This window comes from Bos indicus, chromosome 9, assembly GCF_029378745.1.
Source record: "Bos indicus isolate NIAB-ARS_2022 breed Sahiwal x Tharparkar chromosome 9, NIAB-ARS_B.indTharparkar_mat_pri_1.0, whole genome shotgun sequence".
In the NCBI taxonomy this organism is placed as follows: Eukaryota; Metazoa; Chordata; class Mammalia; order Artiodactyla; family Bovidae; genus Bos; species Bos indicus.
This window is the reverse complement of record NC_091768.1, coordinates 40337803-40358044: the sequence shown is the minus strand read 5'-3', so window position 1 is coordinate 40358044 and position 20242 is coordinate 40337803. Positions and strand designations below refer to the sequence as shown.

Here is a 20242-nt window from a genome sequence, read left to right as displayed (position 1 = left end):
GATAAGGGAAGCATTACAGGTGGAAGAAAAGGCAAGTATAAAGTTACTCATTTATTCATCAAATGTTAGGGATACAAAGATGGAAGAGACAATTCTATTCCTGAAAGAACTTAGTTTAATACACGGATCTTTAACTTACAGTCTGTATACCACCTGAAATTATATGCAGATTTTTAATGCACTTGTATATTTTGGGAAAGAGAGCCCACAGGTTTTGGGTTTGTTGTTTTTCTTTTTTAAACAGATTTTTTAAAAAAGAGTCTACACTTCCCCCACTTCAGGTTTAAGTGCCAAAGCACTGACGTACAATAGACATCCCATTTGTTCTATTTTCATGTCCCTTCTCACTTGCTAAATCTACCTTCTCCTTCTACCCCAGAGACAGATGAAATGAATAAAGTTCGCAATGGAAAGTTAATTGTCTATGTACCTGAATTTCAACTAAACTTATTATACTACCGTCTCTACCCAAGAAGCTATGAGGTCTCATCTCTGATATTAAAATCTAAATCCTCTCATCTAACACTATCCTCTTTATCAAGCTCCACCATACATATCTAATATCATTTGTACCTTTAATCCCTCTCACTTGGACTTCCCTGGCAGTCCAGTGGTTAAGACTGTGATTGATTCCATTGCAGGGATCTCGAGTTGGGGAACTAAGACCTCAACATGCTGTGCAGCCAAAAAAAAAAAAAAAAAACCCCTCATATATTTATTTTTGCCTCCATTCATTTGCCTACTTCTTCGAACAAGTCGAAATGCCTTCCTTCTTCATTCCTCTACATCTTCCAAATTCTTCTGTTCCTTAAAGGCCCAGTTCAAGTCACATTCATTCAGTAAGCCTCCTCTTATGACTTCACCTATGCTTATCTCTCTTTTCTCAGTTCCTATAATCTAAAACTCATGGTTTTTAATTATATACATGCTTACACTGAAACTCACAGAATAGGTTCAGCATTCATCATATTAGACTCTTCAACTACATGGGGTGTGTTCTTTTAGGACAAAAAACATGTACCTTCATCACACAGCAAAATAGTCAGTGTTATCTGTCCATTATCTACTATCTAATTAGTCTTACGGGGCTTTCCTGGTGGGTCAGACGGTAAAGTGTCTGCCTACAATGCGGGAGACCCGGGTTTGATCCCTGGGTTGGAAAGATCCCCTGGAGAAGGAAATGGCAACCCACTCCAGTATTCTTGCCTGGAAAATCCCACAGACTGAGGAGCCTGGTAGGCTACAGTCCATAGAGTCGCAAAGAGAGCCAATCTATTTATCTACCCTCTTACCCATCTATGTTGCTACCTGTGAATTTTTCTGATTGAGAACAAGAAGTAGGCTCTATCAGCTCATCTTGGCAGCTCAAAGTGGCTATATTCAACAAGAGAAAGGCCTTGGGAAGAGAAAATGGTAAAAAGATCTCTCATATAATTAGAGTTCCAATGGCTGTTAAAAAAGACATGGGGTTCCCTAGTGGCTCAGACAGTAAGGTCAGGAAGATCCCCTGGAGAAGGAAATGGCAACCCACTCCAGTATTCTTGCCTGGAAAATCCCACAGACTGAGGAGCCTGGTAGGCTACAGTCCATAGAGTCGCAAAGAGAGCCAATCTATTTATCTACCCTCTTACCCATCTATGTTGCTACCTGTGAATTTTTCTGATTGAGAACAAGAAGTAGGCTCTATCAGCTCATCTTGGCAGCTCAAAGTGGCTATATTCAACAAGAGAAAGGCCTTGGGAAGAGAAAATGGTAAAAAGATCTCTCATATAATTAGAGTTCCAATGGCTGTTAAATAAGACATGGGGTTCCCTAGTGGCTCAGACAGTAAGGTCAGGAAGATCCCCTGGAGAAGGAAATGGCAACCTATTCCAGTACTCTTGCCTGGAAAATCCCATGAACAGAGGAGCCTGGTAGGCTACAGCCCATGGGGTCGCATAGAGTTGGACATGACTGAGCGACTAAAGTAGAAGTAGTAATAATGGGGAAAATTTTGGTATAGCAGAAGAAATTTAAATAAAGCAAATTCTAGGTTTTCAGTAATTATCTATTATAAAACAAAACTGTGTTCTACTAGGAAAAACAACTGAACTGGATGTATATTTTTGCAAGGAAGAGGTCAGAACAATGTCCAGCCCCAAGCTACCTGAGCCCTGGAGTCGACCTTCACTACTGTGAAAGTGCTACAGCACTTTTGGTGCTAGGATGAGCACCAAAGTGAAAATATGTATTACGCAGAACCATTCTGAATAGCCTAGCTTTATAAGTAATTCAGAGATTATTTAACGCATTATTATTTTAACTGTTTTGGATGGAAACTGATATAAAATCTACTCTAAGTTTCCCTGTCTTAAATAAAAATTAAACATAATTTAACCTGTTTCTGAGGACTCACAGTCATAAATTGATTATGAGAAACAACAGCATTAAAGTGTATAATTTTACATTAAATGCGGTTACATTAAATGGCCTCTTTCCAGTTTTTAATGTTGTTTTCCTCTAATGTCACTTCTTCCTTCACTATAAACTACACCTTTTGATGGGCTTCAGTATGCCTATTTCTGTTATTGGCATCCCCCTCCCCCCACATTTCCTCTTTTAATTCTCTGAAACATGAATGTTTGGAAACCACATCATCAACCTGTCTGAATTATCAAAGTAAAAGCAAACAAACTTGGAGAGGGATCGACTGGCTATTTTATGTACATGGTCTTCAGCCTGGACTTGTTTATTCTGGCTATCTTGAGGCCTTTTAAATTTAATTCCAGGTTCTCAACTATGTCAAGTGGGAAAGCTGCCAGAGAGCTTAATTTTAGGGTGGTAAACTAATGTTATACCTTGCTACAATATTTTATGCTTTTTCTCTTTTTTGAATCTCTACAAACTACCATGAAAATGCTTCTATAGTCTCTGATTCCAAGTCTGAAGCACTCAAAGCCTAATTTAGTTATATTTTACAATGTATTTCTATTTTCAGAGCTTGGTTACAGCATAACCATGTGCTGGCTGACAGATGTTGCTTATTATGGACTGTCTGTATCAGACATGAAAATTCTTTACCTTTACGTTATGTGAGAAATGGGTTAATACTGCAAAATTGACACTCTTAATCATTACATTAGTTCTAAATTCTTTATTGAAAATACACCTAAAATAAGATGCCTATATTAGATCTAACATTCATTTTAATTTAAAGAAATATTTTAACCAAATTTATTAATGTCATTTCTATGCTCTTAATATTAACAAGCTGATGTACCCATTTACATATAGCATATATAAATTTTATATGGTTATGTTATGTTACATTATTAGAATATAACATATCATAAAACCAGTCAGTACTAGGAAATGACTTTAAACAATATATTAATCATATATTAATATTTTCTAGGTCTATACTGAATTGCTCAAGAAAGAAACAAGTAAACAATATGTTAGTGATTCACAGCCAATATCTAACCTAGAAAAAAAAAAAAAAAAACACCAAGTGGAACAAAGAATATACTTAAATTCAAATAAACACTCTTTTAATTTACTCTTACAACTATTTCACAAACAATGTAGAAATTTAGTGCTCTCACCAAGAACATGAAAATACAACTTTATGTTGCTCTGGCTACATAAATATGTCCAAATGCTCTCACTTGAAACAAATCAGATTAACTACCTCATTTTACCTTGTGTTAAGTACTCAGTTATAAAAGGACAAAAGTTAACAGGAAAAGAAAAGAGGAGTCAATCCTGGCTAGTAAGGACAATCTGTGTAGGTGGGTAAGACTACTTAGAGATGATATCTAGACCAAAAACATCTTATTTTATCTTTAAAATAAAATATAAATGTCTAATAAAAAGAAAATCCTTCAATTCAAAAGATAAACTGGATTTAAAAATTTTTTTCTAACATTACATTTAGAATAAATGGGAAATAACTTAATTCCTTAACCTAGCAGCTCTGTTATAAAATCTTATAATGGAAACAGACTGACTTTCACCTCCTCCCTTAACCTGTTCCTTCTATTGGCCTTTATTATCTGGGCAGCCTGCTGGCCTTCTGTCTGTCATCAGGTTGCAAATCAGACACTTGACTCATATCCTAATATCCTTTAGACAATCCACTTGACTAACCTAATCCTCCGACTAGTCAGTTACTATCCCACATCGTTCACTTTTAGATATTTGATAATATAAAAATATTTCCCTAGGCTAATAAGATATATAAAGAGATACTAGTATCCCAAAACACAAATAGCTGAAGCCTCTAGAAAAGTAAATAGCGATAACAAGCAAGCAAAAGTACAACTCCACCACCACCTTTTATATAGTCCAAATAATATTTTAAAAACAATCTCAGTAATTCTTACGCATCATGTGATTTTGTTCCTAAAAGATTCTGACCTTATTTCCCTTTCCCAGATCCAAGAGAAGAAATGATTCTAAAATGCATTAATTTTACTAAAAATGACACTTTCCCCCCCCAAATAATTAGATATCTTCTTATTAACTATCCCCCCACCCCAATTAGTCACAAGAATATTATTTTAACACCCCAATGTGTAATTCTGGTTTGTGAGTAATATTTTTAATTGATGTAAAAATACTTACTTAGGCTACTTAGTTGTCTAATTATATTTGCCAAGGAAATATTGGTCACACATTCCAGTTCATTCTTAATTCCTCTAGGCAGTGCAGTGTGACACAAGTGCCTAGGATCAATGTTTCTTTTCACTAATGGCATCTTGAGATCAACCTTTGTGCCAGTTCACCTGTAGGAAATCATATAATAAATTAACTTTTCAGTTTTAACCAACACAGAGTGAGACCTTATCTTTCACATTTCATAATAAAATATTTGCTAGTATGAAGACGGTGAAAATGGAGTCAACCTGACTAAATAAAAATGATATAACATTTTTATCTTCATTTATTAAAATGTCAATACTATATGAAACATTTTTTAAAATTTACTTTCAATGTCAACTGCTTCACGATGAACTCATAATCATTACCACTATTATTCTCTTAACACCACTGATTTTACTTTTACAAAAAACTAGAGGTTTTTGTTCTAGAAAGTTAGTATGGAAGGTCCTCTGTAAGGAATAACCTAAGAGGATTAAAGAAGCTGCAAGATTAGCATCAAAATTACTTTTCCACATAAAATGTATTAGGCATTCAATAGCTCAAAAATCAAATTGTCCATGTAATCCTCAATCTCATCAAAACCAACCAAAAAATATTTATTTAACTGATCAACCTTCTTTGAATTACAGTCAGTCCTCACTTTCAAGGCTTCCCATATGCACAAATTTCAGCTTCCACAGTTCAGTTAAATACCAGTCCCCCAACAACATGGTTCTAATTTCATACTACAGTATACTGTGAGTAACTACATAAACACAAATTTCTTTGCTGGCACTTCAGTTCACAAGTCACTGTGTTAATAAGAGGAACATCATTTCAGTGACCAATCACATCACTTTTTTTCGAACTGTGTTGGTAAAAGGTAACTTCTCATCTGTTAGTTCACCTACAGATAGTGAAGCATGTAGTTGGTTTATATTCTTGCCTCCCAATGATAAACTCATGTGAAATTTTACAAAATGATAATTGAGAGAACTGGCTGATAATGATAAAAATGTGGCAAAGAAAGAAAAAATGATGACATTGGGGTGAAATTCAAACTGAATATAAATGGATTAACAGAAAAAAATAGTTGATTGTGGGAATGTTGCCACTACCACTGTTTGAGAGACACTAGAGACGCAGTCAGAGGAATTTAGTGAAGGTAAAATTATTGAAACGAGGGAAGTAGTTGTCACAAAAAGATGTCCCAAAAGAAGGGACAACAGCAAAAAACTTCACAATAAAGGAATTCTTAGGTAAGAAGAGAAGCAAAAAGCAAAGGAGAAAAGGAAAGATATAAGCATCTGATGCAGAGTTCCAAAGAATAGCAAGGAGAGCTATGAAAGCCTTCCTCAGTGATCAATGCAAAGAAATAAGAGGAAAACAACAGAATGGGAAAGACTAGAGGTCTCTTCAAGAAAATTAGAGATACCAAGGGAACATTTCATGCAAAGATGGGCTCAATAAAGGACAGAAATGGTATGGCCCTAACAAAAGCAGAAGATATTAAGAAAGGTGGCAAGAATACATAGAAGAACTGTACAAAAAAGATCTTCACGACCCAGATAATCATGATGGTGTGATCACTGACCTAGAGCCAGACATCCTGGAATGTAAAGTCAAGTGGGCCTTAGAAAGCATCACTACAAACAAAGCTAGTGGAGGTGACGGAATTCCAGTTGAGCCATTTCAAATCCTAAAAGATGATGCTGTGAAAGTGCTCCATTCAATATGCCATCAAATTTCGAAAACTCAGCAGTGGCCACAGGACTGGAAAAGGTCAGTTTTCATTCCAATCCCAAAGAAAGGCAATGCCAAAGAATGCTCCAACTACCGCACAATTGCACTCATCTCACATGCTAGTAAAGTAATGCTCAAAATTCTCCAAGCCAGGCTTCAGCAATATGAGAACCGTGAACTTCCTGATGTTCAAGCTGGTTTTAGAAAAGGCAGAGGAACCAGAGATCAAATTACCAACATCTGCTGGATCATGGAAAAAGCAAGAGAGTTCCAGAAAAACATCTATTTCTGCTTCATTGACTATGCCAAAGCCTCTGACTGTGTGGATCACAAGAAACTGTGGAAAATTCTGAAAGAAATGGGAATACCAAACCACCTGATCTGCCTCTTGAGAAATTTGTATGCAGGTCAGGAAGCAACAGTTAGAACTGGACATGGAACAACAGACTGGTTCCAAATAGGAAAAGGAGTACGTCAAGGCTGTATATTGTCACACTGTTTATTTAACTTATATGCAGAGCACATCGTGAGAAACGCTGGGCTGGAAGAAGCACAAGCTGGAATCAAGATTGCTGGGAGAAATATCAATCACCTCAGATATGCAGATGACACCACCCTTATGGCAGAAAGTGAAGAGGAACTCAAAAGCCTCTTGATGAAAGTGAAAGTGGAGAGTGAAAAAGTTGGCTTAAAGCTCAACATTCAGAAAATGAAGATCATGGCATCTGGTCCCATCACTTCAAGGCAAACAGATGGCGAAACAGTGGCTGACTTTATTTTTGGGGGCTCCAAAATCACTGCAGATGGTGACTGCAGCCATGAAATTAAAAGATGCTTATGCCTTGGAAGCAAAGTTATGACCAACCTAGACAACATATTAAAAAGCAGAGACGTTACTTTGCCAACAAAGGTCCATCTAGTCAAGGCTATGGTTTTTCCAGTGGTTATGTATGGATGTGAGTGTTGGACTATGAAGAAAGCTGAGCACCGAAGAATTGATGCTTTAGAACTGTGGTGTTGGAGAAGACTCTTGAGAGTCCCTTGGACTGCAAGGAGATCTAACCAGTCCATCCTAAAGGAGATCAGTCCTGGGTGTTCACTGGAAGGATTGATGCTGAAGCTGAAACTCCAATACTTCGGCCACCCTATGCGAAGAGTTTACGCATTTGAAAAGACCCTGGTGGTGGGAAAGATTGAGGGCAGGAGAGAAGGGGATAACAGAGGATAAGATGGTTGGATGGCATCACCGACTCAATGGACTTGAGTTTGGGTGAACTCTGGGAGTTGGTGATGGACAGGGAGGCTTGGCCTGCTGCGGTTCATGGGGTTGCAAAGAGTTGGACATGACTGAGCAACTGAACTGAACTGACTGAGGGCTATTTCACGACACAATGTGCAAAAGGATAAAATGTTGGAAGCTGATCTAAATTTAGTAGAAAAGAATAAGACAATTTGCAAGGCACAGAAAAGATGTTTACTCTACTGGCTCTGTTTTTCTATATAAGGAGAAGGCAAAGAACTGTTCAAACTACTCTTGGTTAAGTTTTTTACCAAGAAATACAGCACTGTAATTCTCTTTCTAATACATTTATAAACATTATACTAAATTATATTAGCTTACTATTTTTTTATTTTCCTTGGAGAAGGCAATGGCAACCCACTCCAGTATTCTTGCCTGGAAAATCCCATGGACGGAGGAGCCTGGTAGGGTACAATCCATGGGGTCTCGAAGAGTCGGACACGTCTGAGCGACTTCACTTTCACTTTTCACTTTAATGCATTGGAGAAGGAAATGGCAACCCACTCCAGTGTTCTTGCCTGGAGAATCCCAGGGACGGGGGAGCCTGTGGGTTGCTGTCTCTGGGGTCACACAGAGTCGGACACAACTGATGTGACTTAGCAGCTGTAATTTTTTCGCACTGATTAATAAGATGAATTTGTACAGTTTTATTATCTTATACAGGCATTTTTTTTGGTCCCACACTACCATACTAAATGAGGACTGCCTGTACTTATTTACTGGTAAACAATGCTTACTGAAGGAAGGCATTTATTATTTACTGAGCTTTAATCACTACCAAATGCAAAGTTCTGGATAAATCTAATTGCATGTAAGTGTTACTGATGAACATTCTTTAAAAACAAACTTTTACATGAAATCTGTCTCCTCTGACTGGTTTGTCCAGCATTTTCTCTACATTTTTAAACCTTTTTACAATTGTAAAATATGAAGTTCGCTTTTAAAAAAGTATACAAAATTGTACAGCTTCAATGATTTAAACAAACATGCAAGCTAACTTAGGAGCCAAAACATAAGAAAAAACATAATAAGAAAAAAAAAATCCCAGAACGGTCCCACTTTGGTCTCCTCCCCAATCACCCTTACTTCTTTCCTCCCCAAAGGTAACCATTATTCTCTTACAATACACATTTCCTTGTTTTTCTTTACACTTTCACACCTTAAACAGGTAACGCTAAACATTAACATTTTATTTTTATTGCTTTTTGAAGTTTATGTGAATAGAACCATGTTATGTATTATTACTTCGTGTCTTGCCTTTTACAGTCAACATTATACTTGTAACATTCATCTATGTCACTTTGTGTAACTGTAGGGTGTTCATTTTCAATGCTGTAAGATAGTCTACTGTATAATTACACCACAATTTATTTACCCATTCTAATGCTGATATTATATACATGAGTTGTTTCTAGTTTGAGGTTATTATGAACAATACTATGAACATTCATGTACAAGTGTCTTGGTGCACACATTTCTGTTGGAAGTATACTTCAGGAGAATAGCTAGGTTAAGGACATGCACAGCTTGATCCTTAGGAGATGATGTCAATCTGTTTCAAGAGAAGTTGTACCAAAGTATATTCCTTTCAGCAGTGTAGTAGGTTGCTGCTGCTCCACATCCTCACAACACTTGATGCTGTCAGTTAAAAAAAAAAAATCTAGCAATTCTTGTACGTAAGTTGTGACAGCGTTCTGCAGTTTTATGTTTTCCCCAATTACTAAGAGTTTAAGCACCTTTTCATGTGTTTATCTTTTGGTTTTTCCTCATTTGAGAAGTGTCTATCCAATGCTCTTGCCTATCTTCCTTTTACTATTTGTTGTGTTAGGGCTGATTTGTAAGAACACTGGATATGAGCCATTTGAAGGTTATATATGATGCAAATATCTTCTCTTGTGTCATTTGCTATCTCACGCTCTTGATGTCTTTTATGAGAAAGTGATGGAATTTAACAATCTTTTTCTTTTAAGTTTAATATAAAAGCAGTTTTAAAAAAAAATCATTTTATACACTAAGATCACAAGTATGAGCTTCTGTTTTATCTCTTAGCTTTGTTGTTTTGCCTTGTACTTTTAATTTATAATTGACATGGAATTAATTTTTTGTGAATGGTTTTAGGCAGCAGTCAAGTTTCTTATGTATTATTTCAACACCATTCATTGAAATGACTATTCTTTCCCCATTGCTCTACTATGGCACTTTTTTCATAAACCAGGTTTCTATGTATCCTTTAAATCCATTTGGAGGTTCTACAGTATTTCACTTATCTGTCCACCTAAAGCTAATCTTAGTAGAGCTCTACAGTAAGTCTTGATATCCAATAGGGCAAGTCCTCCTACCTTGCACAAAAGCATTTTGAATATACTGAATTCATATTAAAATTCCAATGGTATTTTTCAAAGAAATAAAAAGAGCAACTCTAAAAATCCACATGGAAACACCAAAAACCCCAAACTGCCAAAGCAATCTTGAGAAAGAACAAAGCTAGAAGCAAACACTTCCTGATTTTATACTAAAAGGGTATAGAAATTAAAAATTATGGTACTGACAGAAAAATAAGATATACAGACTCATGAGAATTAAGAACCCAGAGATAAATGCAAGTGTAAATGGTCAACTAATACTTGACAAAGGAAACAAGAATACTCCAAGTGGAAAAGATAGTCTTTTCAATAAATGATATTGGAAAAAGTAGACATTCACATGCAAAAGAATGAAACTAGACCCCTATCTGACACCACTCACAAAAATTAACTTGAAATGAATTAAAGATTTATATGTAAGACCTGAAATGTAAAACTCCTAGCAGAAAATAAAGGGGAAAAAACTCCTTGACATTGGTCTTAACAACGTGTTTTTTTTTTTTTTTGGATATAAGACCAAAAGCACAAGAAACAAAAGCAAAAATAAGTGAGAGGGACTGCATCAAACTAAAAAGTTTCTGCACAACAAAGTAAACAAAATGAAGAGGCAGCCTCCGGAATGGGGGAAAATATTTGCAAACCATTAAATTAATAAGGGGTTAATATCCAAAATATATAAGGAACCCATACAACTCAACAGCAAAAAAATCCCAATCTAATTAAAACTTGGGCAGAGGAGTGAACAGACATTTTTCCAAAGACAGACACACAAATGATCAACAAGTACACGAAAAGATACTCAACATCACTAATCAAGGAAATGCATTTTTTCCTCCTTTTTTTTAGAAAAACTATTACACAATTTTAAAGGTTACAATTATTACAAAGTACTGGCTATGTTCCTTGTGTTGTACAATACATCCTTGAACCTGTCTTACATCCAATAGTTTGTACCTCCCACTTTCCCACCCCTATATTGTTTTTCCCCACTGGTAACCACAAGTTTGCTCTCTACATCTGTGAGTCTGCTTCTTTGTTTTTTTGCATTCACCAGTTTGTTATATTTTTTAGATTCCACATATAGGTGTTATCATGCAATTTAAAACCACAATGAGATAACACCTCACAACTGGTAGTATGGCTAGTCTCAAAAAGACAAGAGATAACAAATACTGGTAAGGATGTGGAGAAAGGGGAACCACCATAAACTGCTGATGGAAATGTAAATTGATACTTTGGAAATGGTATCAATGGATACTATGGAAATAGAATGGAGTCTCCTCAAAAATATTAAACACAGAATTATCACATGATCTAGCAATCCTCCTTTATGGTATACATCTGAAGGAAATGAAATCATTATTTTTGAAGAGATATTTGCAACCCCATGTTGACTGCAGCATTAAATACGCAAGATGGAAACATCCTAAAAGTCCACTGATGGATGAAAAAATAAAGAAAATGTGATATAAACAGTATATACAATGAAATAATATTCAGTCATAAAAATGAAGGAAATCCTGCCATCTGAGACAACCCTGAGGGCATTGTGCTAACTGAAATAAGTCAGATAGAGATGAACAATATATGACATCATGTATATGCAGAATCCAAAAAAACTGAACTCAGAAACAGAAAGTAGAATTGTGGTTGCCAGGGATTGGAGACTGAGGGACATGGGGAAATGATGGTCAAAGAATACAAATCTCCAGGTATAATAAATCCTGGGGATCCAGTGTGTAGCATAGTGACTGTAATTGACAATGTTGTATTATGTACTTAGAAGCTGCTGAGAGTAGATCTCAACTGGTCTCACAATAACAAAAAGAGGTAACTATGTGAAGTGACGGATGAAATAAGCAATAATCTCATTGTGGTAATCATTTCACAGTACATATTTGTATCATATCTTATTGTACACCTTAAATTTATACAATGTTATATGTCAATTACATTTCAATGAAGCTGGGGAGGGGGGAGACCCTGGCGTATAGTGAGTACACAATGACTACTACTTTATTTGAATTTCTCAACAACATTGATTGTTAGAAGATAGACAGACTTGATAGTTAGTACTCTCTGACCCATTTTAAAGGGGAAAAAGTATATGGAAGCAGTGTTAGAGAGTAAAAAAGATGCTGACCAAATCTTTCCAAACTTTCTATATGGGATGCATGGAAACAGCACTCCCCCCCAAAAGAGATTAAGCCGAAACTAATTTTAGGGACAGTTATCAGTTAAGGCAAAGAGATAGAAGGTTTAAGTTTGGAGAAAAGGATGAAAATGACTATGCACAGAGAAGTCTTCAGGTCAGAGACAGAAGCTCTCTGGAGTATAAAGGAAAGATGTGAGAAAGACAGAGAAATAGGTCAAATAAGGAACTGTTCAAATAAGAAGATGTGAGTTCTGAAGATAACAGAAACAAGGCTTGTATGTCTGCCAGTTGACATAGATAAACAGTGTCATGAGGCTTAGTGAAATTATTTCTAGGTCTTTTGAAAGAGTATGAGCACACTCTGGTTTATGATATGATCCTGAAGATGTCAAGAGATGATGCTATGGAATGCAGAATTAAAATACCCCTTCAAACTTTACCACATGTCACACAGCTAATTATTGGCACCACAGGATAATAATCTCAGTTCTGACTTTCAAGTCAGTGTTTCCTTCATTATAACAAGTTGACACTTACTCCTAAATTTTATTCTTGGACTTCTAACTAATTACTTGGAATACATAAGCATTTAAACACAGTTTCAGTTTTCCTTGCTGCTGTTGCTGCTAAGTCGCTTCAGTCGTGTCCGACTCTGTGTGACCCCATGGATGGCAGCCCACCAGGCTCCCCAGTCCCGGGGATTCTCCAGGCAAGAACACTGGAGTGGGCTGCCATTCCATTTCCTTCTCCCATTTTTCCTTAGTTGTATTCAAAGTTTACTACAACGAAGTTCATTTGTTCACTCATAGTTCCATTAGATCTTCACATAATTTTTCATCTTGGCATTTCAGTTCACAGAGGAATGTACTGGCATTTCAACATGTGCTTTCTCTTCTTGAATGTTTTCAAAGTATAAAACCAGTATCAACATTAATCCCCACTGTTAATAGTTTTCAATTCAAAATAGCAGACCTCCTTCAAGACTCTTAAGCTGGACAACATATTAAAAATCAGCTATTTCACCTCTCATTTTTTAGATGAACAAATTTACCTCAGAAAATTAAAAAACTTGTCCAAGTTCACAAAATTAACATCAGAGTTAATACTAAACTTTAGACTGCCAGATTTTCACTGTTATACTCTTAATCTGTTAGTATTTTTAAATTCCATTTTATGTTCTTGACAAATCAGCCTTTAAATCTCACAATACTCTAGAAGATTTTCAATGGTATTTTGAAGCTCCCCAATTCCTGAGTGAGTTTCTTCAACAAATAAAATACTTTCATGACCCAGAAGCTTACAAGGTAAATAAGGAAACAAAGACAAATGCTAAAAATTTTAAAACAATAAAAATTAACATATGGCTACAGTCTAAAAGTAGGACAAGATAAATTATTAGTTATGCAGAGAGAATGAAATCAAAACAAGCTAAAGAGGTAAGGAAGACAATGTTGATATAGACCTATGGTATATTAATTGTTAGCACCATGTAGCTAAATTAAAAATAAATAATTTCAAGTTCAGTTTTTCAGTCACACTAAGCCACATTTCAAGTACTCAATAGCCACATGTGGCTTGTGGGTGCAATTACAGAGGACAACTCAATTACAGGACAGCACAATTACAGAGCATTATACCATAACTGTAGAAAGTTGAATCAGACAACACTTATGTCTATGATGGACAAAATGTCAAGGAGATGGGATATTTAAGTCAAGGATAAGAGAGGAAAAATAAGGAAACATGCCTGAAAGGAACACAAAAGTAGAACTAAAAGATAAAATACAATCAAATTAAAAAATTGAACTTTGAAATTCAATAAAGAACACACAAGTCTTCTGAAGGAGTAAATGATCACAAACATTCAACTTTAAAGAATTTTAAAAAGCTCTTATCTTTTATTATGAAGTATATGTGAAACGGGAGCACCAGACCACCTTACCTATCTTCCTCAGAAACCTGTATGTGGGTCAAGAATCTACAGTCAGAAGCAGGCGCGGAACAATCAACTGATTCAAAATTGGGAAAGGAGTACAAGGCTATATATTGTCACCTCACTTATTTAATTTATATGCAGAGTACATCATGCAAATGCCGGGCCAGATAAATCACAAGCTGGAATCAAGATTGCTGGCAGAAATATCAACAACCTCAGATATGCAGATGAAACTACTCTAATGGCAGAGAGTGAAGATGAACTAGAGTCTCTTGATGAGGGTGAAAGAGACAAGTGAAAAAGCTGGCTTGAAACTCAACACTGAAAAAACCAAGATCATGGCATCCGGTCCCATCACTTCACGGCAAATAGAACAGGAAAAAAGTAAAAGCAGTGACAGATTTTATTTTCTTGGGCTCCAAACCACTGCAGATGGTTACTGCAGCCACAAAATTAAAAGATGCTTGACTTCTTGGAAAGCTTGATAAACCTAGACAGCACATTAAAAAGCAGAGACATCACTTTGTCAACAAAGGACTGTATAGCTAAAGGTACGGTTTTCTCAGTTGCATATATGGACGTGAGAGCTGGACCATAAAGAAGGTTGAGTGCCAAAGAATTGAGACTTTTGAATTGTGGTGCTGGAGAAGACTCTTGAAAGTTCTTTGGACTGCAAGGAGATCAAACCAGTTGATCCTAAAGGAGATCAATCCTGACTATTCATTGAAAGGATGGTTGCTGAAGCTGAAGCTCCAATACTTTGCTCACCTGATAGGAAGAGCTGACTCACTGGAAGATTCTGATGCTGGGAAAGATGGAAGGCAAAAGCAGAAGGTAACAGCAGAGAATAAAATAGGTAGATAGTATCACTGACTCAATGGACATGATTTGAGCAAACTCCAGGAAACAGTGAAAAACAGAGGAACCTGGGTTGCTGCAGTTCTTGGAATCGCAGAGTCTGACACAACTTAGTGAACGAATAACAATACGTAAAATGACTAGAGGCAGTAAAATGCTGGTTCATAGGATATATATAAACATATATATGTATCAGTTCAGTAGCTCAGTCGTGTCCGACTCTTTGCAATCCCATAGACTGCAGCATGCCAGGCTTCTCTGTTCATCATCAACTCCCGGAGCATGCTCAAACTCATGTCCATCAAGTCGATGATGCCATCCAACCATCTCATCCTTTGTCGTCCCCTTTTCCTGCCTTCAATTTTTCCCAGCACCGAGGTCTTTTCCAATGAGTCAGTTCTTTGCATCAGGTGGCCAAAGGGTTGGAGCTTCAACTTCAGAATCAGTCCTTCCAGTGAATATTCAGGACTTATTTCCTTTAGGATTGACTGATTTGATCTCCTAGATATCCAAGGGACTCTCGAGTCTTCTCCAACACCCAGTACAAAAGTATCAATTCTTCGGTGCTCAGCTTTTTTTACGGCCCAACTTTCACACCCATACATGACTACTGGAAAAACCATAAATGTAACTAGATGGACCTTTGTCGGTAATGTCTCTGCTTTTTAATATGCTGTCCCAGTCTGTCATAGCTTTTTTTCCAAGGAGCAAGCATCTTTTAATTCCATGGCTGCAGTCACTATCTGCAGTGATTTTGGAGCCCAAGAAAATAAAGTCACTGTTTCCATTGTTTCCCCATCTATTTGCCGTGAAGTGATGGGACCGGATCCCATGATCTTAGTGTTCTAAATGTTGAGTTTTAAGCCAGCTCTTAAAACTTTCACTCTCCTCTTTCACTTTAATCAAGAGGCTCTTTATTTTAGTTCCTCTTCACTTTCTGTTATAAGGGTGGTGTCATCTGCGTATCTGAGGTTATTGATATTTCTCCTGGCAATCTTGATCCAGCTTGTGCTTAATCCAGCCCGCATTTCTCATGATGTACTCTGAATATAAGTTAAATAAGCAGGGTGACAATATACAGCCTTGACGTACTCCTTTCCCAGTCTGGAACCAGTCTGTTGTTTCATGTCCAGTTCTAACTGTTGCTTCTTGACCTGCATACAGATTCTCAGGAGGCAGGTACAGTGGTCTGGTATTCTCATCTCTAACAATTTTCCAAAGTTTGTTGTGATCCACATAGTCAAAGGCTTTTTTAGCATAGTCAATGAAGGAAAAGTAGATGTTTTTCTGGAATTCTCTTGCTTTTTCTCTTGCCAATGGATATTGGCAGTTTGATCTATGCATACATATGTATAGCTTTAGTAAATAATGCTAAGTAATTTTCCACAGTGCTTGAACCAATTTCCACCCCACCAGTTCTTTATGAGCATTCCAGTTGTTTGACAGCCTTGCTAACTCTGGTATTATATACTAATAAGTTGATGATCCAAGACTAATCACATCTTACTGTAAACCTTCTCGTCTTCAAAAATTTCTAAATTCCTAAAATTTTTGCCCATTAAATAATTATAATAAAATATTAAATACATCATTCTTTAATCCTTTCTAGAAAGTAAATGATGAGTAAATAAAACCTTTTCCATGATACAGAAACAGTATTCCCTACATTCTATAATATAAGAATTCTATAAACTCAAGAATTCCAAGATTGGCCTTAATAATAACAGAAACAACAAAATTCATAGCTACATTTAATTCATCTACTGTACAAGTTTAAATAATGAATAGAAATTTTATTAAATTTATATTTGTAGACATACAATTAAATTACAATGTTAATTAGTCAGCAATTTTGAGTCAAGAACTTGTAAAACTTCCAAAATCATCTTTTCTATTATGTATGATTCATAGTTACATCCTCGACATTTTATAGTTTCCTCTCATTACAGGTGAAAAGAAAAAATACCAATACTGAAAAGGTGCTAGGCATATTATTAACATTTTAATTCTCTTCCCTGACTTGGACATGGAAATTTTTTGCAAATGCTACGCTGAATCAGTGAGAATAATCAAATTACATCTCTTCTGAGTTTTAGAATCATCCCTTTGAAAACATTTATTATCATTATGTCCTTTGTCTTATTTTTAGGGGAAAAAGCACAAACTTTATTGAGGTATAAATAAAGTACAATATGCAGATGACACCACCCTTATGGCAGAAAGTGAAGAGGAACTCAAAAGCCTCTTGATGAAAGTGAAAGTGGAGAGTGAAAAGTTGGCTTAAAGTTCAAATTCAGAAAACGAAGATCATGGCATCTGGTCCCACCACTTCATGGGAAATAGATGGGGAAACAGTGGAAACAGAGTCAGACTTTATTTTTCTGGGCTCCAAAATCACTGCAGATGGTGACTGCAGCCATGAAATTAAAAGACGCTTACTCCTTGGTAGGAAAGTTATGACCAACCTAGATAGCATATTGAAAAACAGAAACAGTTCTACAACTGCAAGGAACTGAATCTGCCAATTTGAATGGGTTTGGAAGCTGATTTTTTTCCATCCAAAGCCTCTGGAAATGAATGTAGTGCAGTTAACACCTTGATTTTAGCCTTATAAGATGCTAAGCAGCAAACTAACCAAGCCCACTCAAATTGGTGACCTACAAAACTGTGAGATAATTAATAGACACTGTTCTAATCTGCCAAATTTGTGGTAATTTGTTAAGCAGCAACAGAAAATTAAGTGTACATACTTATAAGTGTACAATTTTAATTAGTTTTAAAGCAGTTTTAACAGTTTAACACTGTGAAATCACTACAGTCGCTGCTTACATTTTCTTTGTGCCCGTTTGCAATCTCTCCCTCTACTCTTGCCTGCAATCAACCAGGCACTTGCTTTCTGTCACTACAGATTTGTTTGGCTGTTGTAGAATTCTATATGTGTGGAATCATATTTACTCTTTTTTGCCTGTCGTAGAATTCTATATGTGTGGAATCATATTTACTCTTTTTTGCCTGTCTTTCCATTAGCCTAAGTGATTTTTTTAGATTCATCCATGTTGTTGCATGTATCAATAAATCATTCATTATTACTGTTGAATTTTATTGTTCATAGTATGGATTTACCATAATTCACCATTCATTTGTTGATGGACATTTGGGTTACTTTCAGTTAGGGGCTATTACAAATAAAGTGACTATGAACTTTTTGTACAAGTCTGTGTGTGAACATATGTTTGTTTTTCTTGGATAAATAACACACATAAGTTTGTTTTAAGGGCAGGGCAGGGAGAGGATAAGTGGCAGGCAAAGAGTTAGTGGTACCTTTACTGCAAAAAAGCAAAGGGATTCTTTTGAGTTCCAGAAGTAGTTCTCAGGAGAAGCTGTGAACTCTCCTCTTTTGTACCTGGAAAAAATGGTGGAGGAACTAGGATTCTACAGTTTAAATGGTAACAAGGGTGATGGGTCAGTAGGCAGCGACTTAAGTTTCTTCTAAATTTTACTTTTTTCCCAAAGTATCTTTCTTTTCAATGGTTTTATTCTGTTGCTTATATGCCTAATAAAATACAGTATCATATAGATATTCTTAAAGCATTTTCAATGTATTATTACAAAGATGCTTACATTCCAGTTTTCTCATTTACTATTATGAACAATGTTGCTTTGTCCTCTATGAACAGGCTACCTGACAACAAGAACATGGCCCAGCCTTAAACTGACCTCTACAGAAAGACCACAGTTCGGCAAGAACCGAGCCTGTATGAGCAGTCTTCAACAGTTAAGTTTCACATGCATAAGCAAGTAAAGAGGTCTAAAACAAAACACATAATAGGTGGACCTTGTCACCATTAACAGACATTAATAAAGCTAAAGTTTATTAGCTGGGATTCCCTGGTGGCTCAGATGGTAAAGCATCTACCGGCAATGTGGGAGACCCGGGTTCAATTTGAAAGAGTGCAAGTAGTGAAATTCAAATTCTATCTGTCTCACTGATATATTCATGTTATTATTGGGCATTTCTGTGAATATATTTTAGAAAATACATTCAGAAGCATTTTTAAAAGTAATTTGAATTATTTACAAGGATATGACTCCTGACCCAGCCTCTGAGTCAAATAAGCCATTGTTTGAACCAGAAACCAAGGTTCTGATAAAGACACTGGGATCTGCAAGACAATCCCTGGAGCTCCCCTGGGAAGGTCCTTACCAGATAAGTTTGACAAGCTATACGGGCTTGCTTCTGCTGACTCCAAAAGTCCTGAGTCCGCTGTTTGACCCTCAAGACAATGCCTTCCTGTTCTGGGCTCATTCCTATGCTACATTACACAATTGATCTAATTGCTGGGTGTGCGGAACACTCCCCTCCTCATCAACTGAAGGCTTCACATGGTGCGTTTCTCTACTTCAAGGAAAAGACTTTCCTCAACTCTGTCAATATCTTCACCAACAACAATTACATGTGATGCCTCTCTTTAATCTGATGACATCTAACAATCCTAAAATGGACTGATATAACACATTGTACCTTAACTATGGACATAATGTGACTTTTAATTTCGGTTATGTTTTAACTGGTTTAATGACTATTTTGGCTTACATCTATAACTGTAAAATGGGGTTTGTTTCTAACCATCTGAAAGCTTTTAGGTTACAAATGATGGTTCAAGCTCCTATGAGTGTCACAACCTTCTCCAACTGTTACTTGGGGCCCCTGGATCAAAGACCCTCAGTATGAGGGTGAGGAGAATATGTACTTCAACAATTTAGGGATGACACTCCTCAATAGCAGGAAGTAGTTATAGAACTAAAATGATGCCCCTTTCCCTTGGCAACATATTCTAAAAGAAAAAAGAGGGGAATGAGTCAATTCCTAGGTAGGCTGATATGAAGTCCAGGGTCCCTGAGGAGGAGAAGAGGTCTGGGGCTCTCAAGGAAGAGATGCTGCTGCTGCTGCTAAGTCGCTTCAGTCGTGTCCGACTCTTTGCGACCCCACAGATGGCAGCCCACCAGGCTCTGCCGTCCCTGGGATTCTCCAGGCAAGAACACTGGAGTGGGTTGCCATTGCCTTCTCCATTGTGTGAAAGTGAAAAGTGAAAGTGAAGTCGCTCAGTCGCATCCAACTCTTCGCGACCCCATGGACTGCAGCCTACCAGGCTCCTCCATCCATGGGATTTTCTAGGCAAGAGTACTGGAGTGGCTTGCCATTGCCTTCTCGGAAGGAAGAGATAGGGGTCTGGAATTCTCAAGGAGGAGAAAAGGACAAACAT

At 36.7% G+C, this 20242-nt stretch overlaps 1 protein-coding gene across 6 annotated transcripts in view; it reads right to left on the bottom strand.

Moving 5' to 3' along the window:
* The window catches only part of WASF1 (WASP family member 1), a 128195-nt gene that overhangs the window by 14916 nt on the left and 93037 nt on the right, over positions 1 to 20242 (bottom strand). For all 6 annotated transcript variants that reach the window (XM_070795976.1, XM_070795975.1, XM_070795978.1 and 3 more), the window contains one exon: positions 4606 to 4766. In XM_070795976.1, coding sequence (XP_070652077.1) covers positions 4606 to 4738 — 133 coding nt within the window. In that variant the 5' untranslated portion in view covers positions 4739 to 4766. The remainder of the gene's footprint in view (positions 1 to 4605; positions 4767 to 20242) is intronic.